This window comes from Drosophila rhopaloa, unplaced genomic scaffold (genome assembly GCF_018152115.1).
Source record: "Drosophila rhopaloa isolate 14029-0021.01 unplaced genomic scaffold, ASM1815211v1 contig_167, whole genome shotgun sequence".
Taxonomy (NCBI): Eukaryota; Metazoa; Arthropoda; class Insecta; order Diptera; family Drosophilidae; genus Drosophila; species Drosophila rhopaloa.
This window is the reverse complement of record NW_025335047.1, coordinates 9976733-9988963: the sequence shown is the minus strand read 5'-3', so window position 1 is coordinate 9988963 and position 12231 is coordinate 9976733. Positions and strand designations below refer to the sequence as shown.

The 12231-nt window shown below is 36.3% G+C and overlaps 2 protein-coding genes across 3 annotated transcripts; both read right to left on the bottom strand.

The window, feature by feature from the left end:
- Positions 1-2813: 2813 nt before the first annotated feature.
- Positions 2814-4468, bottom strand: LOC108043145. Its single transcript, XM_017121709.2, has 3 exons — positions 4239-4468; positions 3341-3774; positions 2814-3273 (listed from the first exon to the last, which is right to left on the bottom strand). The coding sequence occupies exons 1-3, from the start codon at positions 4356-4358 to the stop codon at positions 3186-3188; spliced, it is 642 nt and encodes a 213-aa protein (XP_016977198.2). The 5' UTR covers positions 4359-4468; the 3' UTR covers positions 2814-3185.
- Positions 4469-5503: 1035 nt separating this feature from the next.
- LOC108043142 lies at positions 5504-6590 on the bottom strand. 2 transcript variants are annotated; one of them, XM_017121706.2, is made up of 3 exons: positions 6424-6590; positions 5909-6366; positions 5504-5764 (listed from the first exon to the last, which is right to left on the bottom strand). In XM_017121706.2, exons 1-3 carry the CDS (start codon positions 6559-6561, stop codon positions 5647-5649), a joined length of 714 nt encoding a protein of 237 aa, XP_016977195.1. In that variant the 5' UTR covers positions 6562-6590; the 3' UTR covers positions 5504-5646. The 2 variants fall into 2 exon arrangements, with proteins under 2 accessions (XP_016977195.1, XP_016977196.1); XM_017121707.2 differs by having other exon boundaries at positions 5504-5749.
- Positions 6591-12231: the final 5641 nt, after the last annotated feature.

Below are 12231 nucleotides of genomic sequence, written 5' to 3'. Positions count from 1 at the left end.
AGAGAACAAAGATGATATAGCTTTAATAATAGTTTTGTATGACTTCATGGTTCATAATAATTATTTGTTTAATCTCTTTTGTGCTCTTCATTGCGGTTTCTCTCAGTGTCTCTGAGTAGCTTAGGAGCAGTCACACTTGAGTGACGATTGCCACTGTGAAATGCTTGAGACTTGAGTGCCACAAACTTATCTTAAGATTTCAATTTATATGATAACAGCAAACTCCATTCCAGCCCTTGGCAATTATATATCTGCAGTTTAAAGGGCCAATAGCAGGTTAAATGAATGTCTAAGCAAATTGTACGTTCCCCTGGCTTTGCATAAAAACTCGTCTCACGCCATTTGCAAATTCATTAGTCTGCCCCACCTTCGCAGAGATTGGGATCTGTTGCGAAAACTGTATTGACTGAAATGTCAACGACATGCGGTGGATTCCAAAGTCGATGGCCTGCAGTGACTGGGAAATTAATTAATAGTTTTGTCTACTCCTGCTCCATGAATATTCTCTCCACCACTCGCCCATTTTCCCCACCCCCAAATGTGTGTGGTTCTTGGCTTTCGGTTTTCTAAGCACTTTGAGTATATTGCAGGACGATTGCTATTAGCATTGATTGGAGGCATCCTTTGTTTGTCTGGCATTTGACCAAAAGCTCTGGCCCCGGACTTTGTTGCGGTTGGCTTCGGTGTGGGTTTGGTGCTAAGCTGAGTACGGCTTCATGATGATGATTAGCTACTTGAGACTGTATAATTACTGTCTAGTTGCTTGTCGGAGAATGTCATGAATACCTATGCCGGGTTAGGTGTAAGAATGTCATGCTGCATTCACAGATATTTCAGGCTGTGCGGTTAATTAGTGTAATATGCTTTATGCTTGGTAAGTTATGTTTCAGTATATTTCCAACAAAATAATATTCAGCTTGTGTATATTCCAATAGTTCGTTTTTTTAGGGATATATTTTGATTAACATAGTAAATTATTGAAGATAAAACTAGTATATATTTAGTATAATGTAACTTTTGATTTGACTTTGATCAAAATAAAATAAAACCAAGTGTTCGTTTTTAAAAACAAAGACTATATATAATATATACGAGGATTAAATGTAAAAAAACTAGGATATTTTGGTAAACTTTCTTTATGTTGTTCTTGGCAACAGATTTTACAGCTACTTAATCGATGTAAACTTGATTTCAAGAACAACAACGAACCCTGCAAACAATGAGTAGATTGTAAGCAAACAATGTAACCAAATTGTGCCAACAAATAAACATAAACAAACCCGAAGAAGAGGGGCAGGAAAGGAGAGGACAGGAGCCGCGGGTCAAGCGCAGCAACAAAAGAAGTCGCAAGGGGAGAAGTCGCAGGATCAGGAGCAGGAGCAGGAGCTAGAGTCCTTCGAAGGGGGCTGTGGGTGGTGGTGTGAATGCCAAAGCTGAGAGTGTTCAGTGATTTAGTGGCCTTGTGTTTACATTCGTGCGGGTTTGTTTGCATCAGGATCGGGATGTGTGTGGGTGGGCTGATTGGGTTGAAGCTGAATAAATAAACATGAAATCAGCAACAGCCAGCCCGAAGCTCGATAAGTGTGTAAGAGGCAGAAGCTCCCGAGGATTTTGTATCTGATTTGAGTCTTGGCCAGGACTTTAAGTGTTTTCTATTCGGCAGTTCGCCAGTTCACCAGTTCGTGGTGGTAACAAATCACAGAATCGAGTGTGTGCGTTAACTGAGTTGTCCTCTCCTGATATTCCAACATCATGGTTTGGTTATTCTCGTTCTGACAATTAAGTGTCTACTCGATTTTTGTGTTCTTTTTTTTTGGTTTTCTACTTGACAACTTTTCTGACATCTGACCAAGTGCTATAGAATATTGTTTGGGTATGAATATATTGAGTACGCTCTTCAGCGAAGTACCTGTGTTTTTGCAATGGAATACTGGTTCATATTTGCATACAGAAATATCGTAGAGAATTATGACTGTGCTTCTTCTTAATAATATTTCCTTCATTTTTTTATTTGTTACAAGTTAATAGTTTTGAAATTTCCAAGGTATGACGTAAGTTAATAATACTACCATTTTTAATAAGCCTGTCTCGATAAAGACGTATTATTTGATAAAAAAATTGTGTAATATATCACTTTGCAAATATGTATTAATATTAAGACCTTCTTATTTATCACTTGTTTTGTTTAATTTCTCATCTTATCAATTTAAAATGCACTGTCTTTTTGTTTGTTTATACATTCCTCAAGATAATGTTCCGTCTGGTTTGATTTTAAGTGCAAGTATCTTAGTTTATTTTCCAAGGGCAAAGTAATTTACAATGTCAATATAATTGTCATTTGGTCTTTTGATCATTTTGCCTGTGGCACTGACATATTTTTGTTATTTCGACACTATCAGACATAAGTCACAACGATATCTTGGGATTTGTTTTTTGTGATGCAACCAATTTGTTTTTTTTTAGGTTTTTTACTGCCAATAAAGTAATTACACTTTTGTATAGTCCTAACAAATCTCAGCAAATCGCCCGGAATCGAACCTTATCGCATAATGAACCTCATTAGGGCATAAAATCTAAAAGATAGGCCAATTGAAATCCCACCAATAAGCGATAACGCAACTGGCTCTTAAACCAGAGTAATTAGCCAACTGTGTAGAAACGGTGAACTGAAGTGATTTGTCAATCAATTAATCAGTGGCAAAACGTATCAAATCTGTTTGTCTGTGAACATGCGGCCATTGATTGATTTATGAGTTGCCTGTAAGATAATGGCAAAGGGGGAACAAAAACAAAAATATAACTCCATTCAATGGTTGTGTGAATTGGTGGCAGAGTCATATATTTTGTTATCACTTGCGTTTATCTTATCACGCATACCTTTGAACAAGTTGCCAGCAAATTAAAGCACTGATTGCAGCAGAGCATTGAGACACTTGATAATGTCTCTACACCTTTATCGAGTTTTGTTCTTTTCATGGGGCTTTTTTTACGGGCCCTCACCCAATTTGGTTTACTTTTATTGACATCGTTTTGCCTTGGCTCATTTGTCAGAGCGGGGAGTTTAAAGTGAACTAAAAACTAAATAAAGAGAGTGACGCAATAGCTTAGGCAAGTGTTTTTTGGTTTGGTTTGGTTATTTTCTTTTTTAAGTTGGCTAGGCACAGCAATAAGTTACTTCTTCGTCCTTAGGCCTTGATCAGCAGCAGAGCGAGGGCCAGGAAGCCAGAAATCAGGGTCAGGGGCACAGTCTGACCGGCAGAGCTGGCATAGCAGCTGAAAGATTAAAATATATGTCAATAAATAGGTAGAAATGATTTTCCTATTTAATGTTAAGACTTACTTCAACTGAGTGACATTGCCGTAGGTGTTGGCCTGGAAGTTGCTAAACAATGGGGCAGCATTGTTGTTAGAAATCTTCACGCCCTCGGCCGTGTAATTAGCTCTGGCCAAAATAAAGCCGGCGCTGCTCGATGTGTCACTGCCATTACTGTATCTGCATCCCACCAGGTAGGTGTTGTTCACATACTGCAGCAGTTTGATAAAGACGTACTCCGTGTTTTGGCCCTGCACAATGCTCACATTGTAGCCGGTAGTGGATCCAGCCACCAGAGTTATATTCGCACTTTCATGGACATCGGCCAGTAGAGAGACGTTACTGCTCGAATGGGTGACATTGACCAACACATTGGTGTTGCCCAAGTAGCCCACGTTAAGGGTAATGCAGGACACATTCGAGGCCGGATTGCGGGCCACCTCCAACCATTGGCCACTGAACTGGAAAATGGGAAAAGAGGCATTTTTATAATAGTGCTTTACATATACATTTTCTTTTTAAGTTTTGGCGATCGATCATTTAAAAATTGTACTTGGCAAGCGCCTTAAAATTAAGTTGTTTTATAAAATTTAAAGTCCATTTAATTATTGATTAGTAGAAAATCCTTGCTTTCAGGACATTAAACGATCCATTAAATGAAATAAACATTATTTTTAGCTCGCGAAGCGATTTGATTCATTTTATCACGAGAGCCCATGAAGCTAGAAAAAATGGTTAGTAATAGAAATGAATGGCTCTGCCATTTGTCATTGTCCGTTTACAAATTTGCAGTCACCAATCAAAATACAATGACTATTTTCCTTTTAATTAAGTTTGTCAAAATCCAAAGCGATCTGTTTTCACTTATCCAATTAATTTGATGCCATTTATTGGCAATAACACCAATAATATTTTTCTCACTCACATAGGTCTGGTTGTTGAAGTCCAGGCTGTTGGCTTGAGCGCAGGTCTGGGTTTGGGTTTGGGCCAAGACCATCGAAAGGGAGGCCACGATGGCCAAACAAATCATCACACTTTTGCACATGATGTCACTTGCGGTACTGTAACTTTTATTCGGTTTGGGTTCTATATCTTTAGGGTTCCGGCTCTGCGATCGATTCGCTGCGAGTGCGTCGTTCAACTGAACTGGCTGCCCATCCGCGGCTGGCTTTTATAGCCGTGTATCTTTCTCCAGTATTTTCGCAGCCATTATCAATGCCTGCACATGTGGAGGCGCCTGGTCTCTGTCACTGATTTACGTACATCTGACGTCGGTTATCGCTCCATTGTATGACTAATCCCCTTGGGGCTCTGACAATCGGGTGTACTTGTTATTGCTTTTCGCCTTTCTTCTTGCTCCTTTGAAAACTCCCCTGCACGTTGGACAATAAGCTATCTTACCTGCAAAGCTCTTGGACATGGTTTTCCAGGAAATGATACTTTTGGCCAAAAATAGACTTGCAGGCTAACAGACACGTTATCGCTAACAACCATATAGCTGAACTACAATAACTGTATAATTGGTTAAAACGGCTGAATATAAAGTGTTATGCAAATACAAAAGGGTATAAAATATTTATTGTTTTATTATGTTTGCATATCTTATAATAAATTAATATTGTAAAAATAATTATAATACCACAATAACCACATTTTGTTTAAAACTCGGAAGTTCTGTTTATTTTAGATATCCTACTTTATTTTTATTACGTTTTTTCCCGTCTGAAAGCTGTTGTAGTATTTTACATTACTCACTCTTTACACTCGGCAATGCCATAAACAAGGTACGTTTTCTTATCATTCCCCATAGATAACAAAAACAAGTATTAAATTAATTGAAGTCTCCATTTTCGAGTTTTATCTAAACCTTTTAGTGATCTATTACCCTTTATCAAAAATACATATAGAGAGGAAACGTCTTGACTTCTGGATTAAATGGCCTTATCGCTGGCAGACACTGAGTCATCAATGAAAATGAAGTCAAGAATGCAAAAAAAACAAAACATGAGGAGAAAGAAACCCCAATTGCGATAAAGAAACATTTTTAATATAGCATATATACATTTTTAAGTAGCAATCGGTAACCTGGAAAAGTACTAAAGTAATTCATAGTCTTCAAGTGCTAAAAACATTCGGCAGATATGGACACATGTTTAATTTTAGCTAAAGCCCAAAAAAAATAATAATAAATAGATAATGAATACGAATGCTTTTATTTTTTGTTTTGATATTTACATTTAAAGTTCTATGCAACGCAAATTATGTTTTAAGTTAAGATAAGTTAAGTGAGGTTAGTTGAAAACCAAAGCGAAAATGGTTATCTTTCTTGTAGACTAAATTAATTGACGGTCAACACAATTGACAATAATAAAGGCCAGGGCAATCAACAGCATGGAAACGATGGTAGAGGGATCGGCTCCGGATGGTGCATAGCAACTGGAAGGAATAAAACTATATTCATAAGATATTGGGTTATTAATTTTAAAACGAAACATATGATATATTCATATCTCTCAATGCAATATATATAATATATACATATATATATATATTTATTGTTAAGTTTTACTTCATCATGTATCAATTTGTACTTACGATTCGCCCTGAGTTATCACCGACATAGTGCCATTCAAGAAGTTCGAGGACAGGCCAAAGGCAAAGCTCTCCAGTTTATTCAGTGCATCGGTGGTGAGAACACGATCTCTGGAGAGGATTATGCCGAATGAGGTGGACATGTCGGTCTGATTCGTATAGCCACAAATGAGGGTCGCGTCGGTGTAGTCAGTGTAAAGGACCTTGTACACTGTATAGGGGGTGTAGCCCGGCGGATTCCAGTAGGTGAAGTTGAAGCCATCCTGTTCGATAGTTACGTTCTCCACGGTGATCGTGGCATTCATAGTTTGATTCACCCACGGGTAATCGGGCGATACGGCATATGTGGTATCGATTAAGACATTATCCTGGACTTGGTTTGGCAGCACTGTTATATTGACTTCGGTGCAAAAGTCGGTTGCGGACGGCTGACGGGCCACCTCCCACCAAATGCCAGATAACTGGTTGGAAATTTCAGGTTAACTCTGGAAGTGCCTTAAATTCAGCAATTCTCTCACCTGACTAAGATCCACAGCGATGCTGCTGGTTAAGTTACAGAGTTCCACATAATCACTAGCCTGGGCTTGGGTCGTGGAACTTCCTAGAAGGAAAACCAAAAGGCAAATTAGGCCCAAAGCATATGTCCTCGCCGACATTATGGGTAATGGGTTGCTTGTGACTCGGACTCAGTTCAAGAACTGAAGACATATACATGTCGCGGTTGGTCATCAGGCAATTACCTAACATAAGTCGGTAATCGATCAGTTGTTATCAGATGAGTGTGTGATCACGATAAAAAATGATAAAATTGGATGTCCAGGTATGGTCTTCATATACAAGCTTTATAAGACAAGTCGGGAAATATTTCAGAAATTTAAAAATAGGGTAATACGTTTTCATTAGACATAAATTACTTAAGCATTTTCTTTTTATTTAGGTGGAGAAATGTGTTATCGTATGATAAATCTTGAAATAATACATATAAATGAAATAATAATTGAAATTATATATACATATATGTATATTGAGTGTCTCTTATACAAGAGGAATTAACAGACTTTCTTTATGACTCTTAAGTCACATGATTTGTGACACTTGTGTCGCACTTGTGGAAATACCTATAACTCTTTTACATTTATGGCTACTGTAAAACGCAATTGCTAGTAACCCCTGCAAATGATAATTGGCTAACATGTGCCTGTGATATCGTATGGTCAGGCAGATAAGCGATAAGATCTATGTGACATACCCCTCCTTGAGTGCTTAGCAAACAAATCGTAGGACAATGATACTTGTTCCCATTACAGGTCATTGTTTAATTTTTACCAAGAAAAGCTGTACTTTCTGAATGAAAAATGAGCACTTCAAACCGTGTTTACAAACTATTATATTGAATGGAGTTGTGCAAAGGTTAATTGTGTGCCTCATGCGTGCGGTTACGAGTGAATAAATAGAAATACATCCCTTATTACATTAGTGCACTTCCTCGCAAGAAATTTCTAGGTCGATAAAGTTTATTGTTCGCTTTTTATTTCATTGTTCAACACTGAACCACATTGTCAAACATATCGTTCAGCTTATTTAAAGTTGACCCACTTTAAGTTTTACCAAGAAAAACGGATGAAATCTGCTCTCAACTTTAAACTACTTCGAGCAGTGTTGAAAAGCGTTATGTAGTGGGTGGGATTATGTTAACAGCTGCATGTCCTCGACTTGTCTTTGGATTGTCTTGTAAGCTCTCAAACGCCTTCATAGCACATTAATTTTAAATGTCTTACAAGCTCCACAAGATGGAGATAGTCGAAAGAAGGGGAGGGGTGGAAGATAAAGACACTCGAACATTTTGGTACAGTTGACACATATTCACCTTAATTCGGCCATAGGCTTTTGTCTCGGGAGTCGTTTTGTGCTGGAAAACTTTTCCATCTGCCAAAAGTTGAGTACCAAATGAGGAAAAAAGCAGCCAGAGCAGCTGGTAGTATGGTGCCACGCCCACAACTAGAGTTGCTAGCTAAGGTAGCTTGTATCTATTATTTAATTAAAACTATTCGGGGTGAGTGTGTGTATGGGGCTGAATAATTTAATTGGGCCATGTGTGAAAATTTGTAATGAATGACAAAACGCTCTCCGGCACAACTGCCAGGATAACTTTCGGAGTTTGCTGTTAAAAGGTGAGGGGTTATGGGGATAAAAGTGAGAGAACACCGAAACTTTTGATTAACACAAAATGGAGTTGAGGTTTCCAGGAGACCGAGCTAATTGCCTTCGCACTTCAATAGTGCAATCATAGTCAAATGTTTTCAGAAAGTCTAATAATAAAACTCGAAATTGAACTTTTTAGATTTAATGAAAATGTTGGAGACCTAACAAACAATTATTGAGGACACATTTTTAATTGGTTTTATTTTAATTTAGTAAGGTATTTTTAATTTCCTTAAGTTTCAGATTCATTGAATTTTTAGTACACAATAAAAGTTGTATAAAATCTCTTTTGTGTTTCTGTTTATTGGCTAGGTCAGTTTTATTATAAATTTGAAGGTGAACTTGAACCAGCGTTTTCGTCTTGTTGATATTGGACACATGTCTCGATTCCAATTAAGTTGCTTTAGTTGAGCTGAAAATAATTTAGTTATTTAAGTTCATTGTGTGGACATATCATTTTTGAAATGCCGACACGTGTGTGACCGTAACAATAGATTGGAAGAAAGCTTAAAATAGACTTGCCATTAGTTTGGTTTTGCGGTCAACTGTTTTTCTCCTCACAAGTTTTATTGACCTCTTAAGTCTCCTGACAATCTTCAAAGTATTTAATTAGCTTGTTGAAGCCTTGTTGCTTTCATCAACAGCATACTCTCTTGACGAGCTCCAGTTCCTTTTCATTTTCTGCTCCTTCGAGGAGCTGCAAAAGTGCAGCTCGTACGCTCCTGTGGAAATAATTAAGTTGTTTATCTTAATGCAGTCATATATCCCTGGCACAACCGCACATACTCTAGCTATCGCTCCGCATTGCTGCCACTGCAAGTGACTGTTAATTACACCATGAGCTTTATGCAAAACCCCCAAGAAAAAGTAAAAGGCAGTGCAAACTTTCTATTAAAGCGAATCTTGTAGGAGAGCGCACACACATGCTCTTATCCCCTCGCCCACTTTTGTGGAGTTCTTACTCAAGTGCGCACTGCGCAAGCCAATTTAAATTTTAAAATAAGCACATTAACTGCATGCACAAGCGCTAAAACAAACTCAGTCCCACTGTCTTCCGCAATTTCCACCCCATCCTCCGAAAAACTCACACGCGCGCATTTTTAATTTGATGCAGATTTACGCCTTCTCTTGAGATGCGGTCTCTTTTGGAAGAAAAAGGCAAGGAAAGTGTTTCCGTGTGTGTATATTTTAATTTTGTTTCATTTATTTTAAAGCCATTTTATTAGGTTGGGGAGGACAATCAAAGTACAATCATTTTGAAGTACGCCACATTTTAATCGGATATCTGTAAAAGAAGTATTTTTCGAAAAGTTCAAAACCCAAAAATCTAAACCAAGATTCAAACACAGATTTTTAGAGCATTAAACCACGATCATTTAGAAGTATGCCACTTTGAAATCGGAGTTCTGTGGGAAAAGTTATGAGCTTAGAAGTGCAGTTTTTGGCCATTTTTCGATCATAAGAATGACAAAAAATCGACCCAAAAATGTAACTAAAGATTTGAACTAATTTTATTAGGGAATTTAGCCACAATCATGTTGAAGTATGCCACTTTGAAATCGGAAAATTTATTTATTTTGAAGACATTTCTGCAAAGCCATTTTTCAAAAATTTGGAAAGGGGTTACATTGTGAAAAATGACGAAAAATCGACCAAAAAATAAAAACTAAAGTAAAAACACAGATTTTTAGAGGATTAAGCCACAATCATTTGGAGGTATGTAACTTTAAAATCGGATGTCTGTAAGAAAAGTTATGAGTTTAGAAGTGCAGGTTTTAGGTCTCTTTTCTGGAAACTCATTTTTCGAAAATTTGGAAAGGGGTCATAAAAAATGAATGAAAATGATATCGAATAAAAAATATAATATTATTAGTAAAGTAATATTATTCCAACTTATAGACTACCTGCTTCGGAAAAAATATTTTTTCCGAAGTTTCATTCCAATAGCTCTGAAACTGTAGGACTTTTGGCTAAAACTGTAATACACTCTGCATGGGTATAAAACTTCAACCGCAAACTGTGTTCCAAAAATAAAACGCACATTTTTTCATATTTCATAATTTGATTCGTGTTTTCGGTTTTCTTTTTCGTTCTTTTAATTATTATCCATATCTGCTTATAGAAAAAGGTGAAACTAATTGTTTAATTGGTTTTACAAAAAATGTATAAACTAACTAGTTGTTGGGGCATAATTAATTGCTAATCATTTTGTTAATTGAATTGATATTTATTGATGAGTGGGAACTCTCCCACTGGGACTTCTGTTACTTCGATTAACTGCCATTAAACATTATAAATTCGATTAAATCGCTCCTATTTGTTTTTTCTCTTTGCATTTAAGTGAAAATAACCTCCTCACATTCTTTATAAAATCTAAGCAGTTGTAGAAAAGGATTTAGTTGGTATACGAAAATCTTTAAATACGAGTCATTGGCTTGATATGCTGTCCTAAAGTTTTTAGTAAATTAACAGGAAAACAATTATTTACATATAATTAAATTCAATTTAAATTGATACCTAACATAAGCTTACAAAGAATTTCTTTAACATTTTACATTTATAGTTTACTTTTTGGAAGAGCTACAGCGTAATTTTCTTATTGATGTCCGTATGTACAATTAGCGATGAAGAAAAAGATCTTATTGAGTTTGTTTTGCTTGGAAGGTTTAAGTTTAGGATAAAAGTTTCTTGTTTTTAATATAGTGTTTGTACTGATATTGATAGTATTAGAAACCAGGTGTGCTTTATTACATAAACACGATCGTTGATATGTAGAATTCAAATTAAAACAACAAGAAAATAAATTCTGCTAACGATGGAAACCATAAGGTAAAGCAAGAAATATTGAATTAGATTGAACCACTATTCTGTCAGTTAGTTTTCGAAATAATAGCTTGTGATCCATATATCTAGTTAATTTTTAGGATTAGTCCTTGTAAGCTGCTGTTCGTTTTTGTTGTCACTCGATCGATGATTGTGCTACTGCATTTTATTTATCTGGGGCCTGTTCCATACCATATCTATGTATATTCGCCTCATTGGTTTATAAAGACCCGGATTTTGATAGGCGGTTTCCAAAAATCACAACGACTTGAACTTGATCTAAAGCAATTATTGCGTATCATATGGCTGATGGCTGAAGAAGTTAATCTAGGCTAAGTTTGTATCTTTTAAGTTGCTACTCTTGGGAGGGGAGGTCTAAGGATCGGCTCTTATCAATATAAGCATATCCATTCTAAGCTATATGTACTCTATGTACGAATATGTATATATGTATAGACTACGGTTTATAGGATACATTGCATTGTGCTCATATAAGAAAATTTAACATTTCGCTTCCTCACACACATCGCTGGGGAAATTGGGAAGGATGGGGACTTTAAGTGGATATTTTTACCGGCTACCAGGCAGGGGGAGGCAATAATTCCCAACTGCTATTTACAGTTCTGATACAACCTAGGAAGTGTTCTCTATGTCGCGGGGGTTCATTGACAAGGGCGCCCGCTAAAATGGTTCACTCGATATACCTAATGGGTGTTTTATCTGATTTTCGTTTTCGCTTCTTGGTTGGATTTCTCATCAAGATATAGTTTACAAAGCTTTACCAACTAGGATTTAGTTTATACAGTTTATTATTGTTTCGGTAATAAGTAAAATATGTTGTTCTTTTATAAGTAAACAGTCTTTTTAGAGCCTTTGGTTGTCGTTTATTCAAAGGCTGCGATTAAATGCAATACATTCTGCAATTTATTCCTAACGAAATCCAATACAATTACTATTAAATCAACACTTTAATAGAAATATATACATACAATGTTTTTACAAATTGGGCCTGTCAATAGAAATGTTAAATTCATAAAATCAGGTTTTTCTGTTAATTAACAGATGCACTTGAAAATGTTAAGTTGTTAACATTTACAGATGCTCCAAAAAGTATGCAGAAAAAATAAAAGTTCTGTTATCAATTTCATTATGTCTCCGAAAAGTATGCTAGAAAGTTGAAAAAGAAAACGATTGATGTATGGGGAATCCCCTTTGGATCGTTTAAACTTAAACAATTTTTATCCCATCGAAACAAACAAATTGTTAAAACCCAAAATAACAAACAAATTAAAATTTGTTAA

Excerpts from the sequence above, each read along its gene's own strand:
- LOC108043145 (XM_017121709.2), bottom strand. The coding sequence starts at position 4,358 with ATGTGCAAAAGTGTGATGATTTGTTTGGCCATCGTGGCCTCCCTTTCG. Across the intron at positions 3,775-4,238 it reads ACTTCAACAACCAGACCTAT|TTCAGTGGCCAATGGTTGGA; the intron begins GTGAGTGAGAAA and ends CCCATTTTCCAG. Across the intron at positions 3,274-3,340 it reads GGCAATGTCACTCAGTTGAA|CTGCTATGCCAGCTCTGCCG; the intron begins GTAAGTCTTAAC and ends TTAATCTTTCAG.
- LOC108043142 (XM_017121706.2), bottom strand. The coding sequence starts at position 6,561 with ATGTCGGCGAGGACATATGCTTTGGGCCTAATTTGCCTTTTGGTTTTC. Across the intron at positions 6,367-6,423 it reads TCGCTGTGGATCTTAGTCAG|TTATCTGGCATTTGGTGGGA; the intron begins GTGAGAGAATTG and ends ATTTCCAACCAG. Across the intron at positions 5,765-5,908 it reads GTGATAACTCAGGGCGAATC|TTTTATTCCTTCCAGTTGCT; the intron begins GTAAGTACAAAT and ends TTATGAATATAG.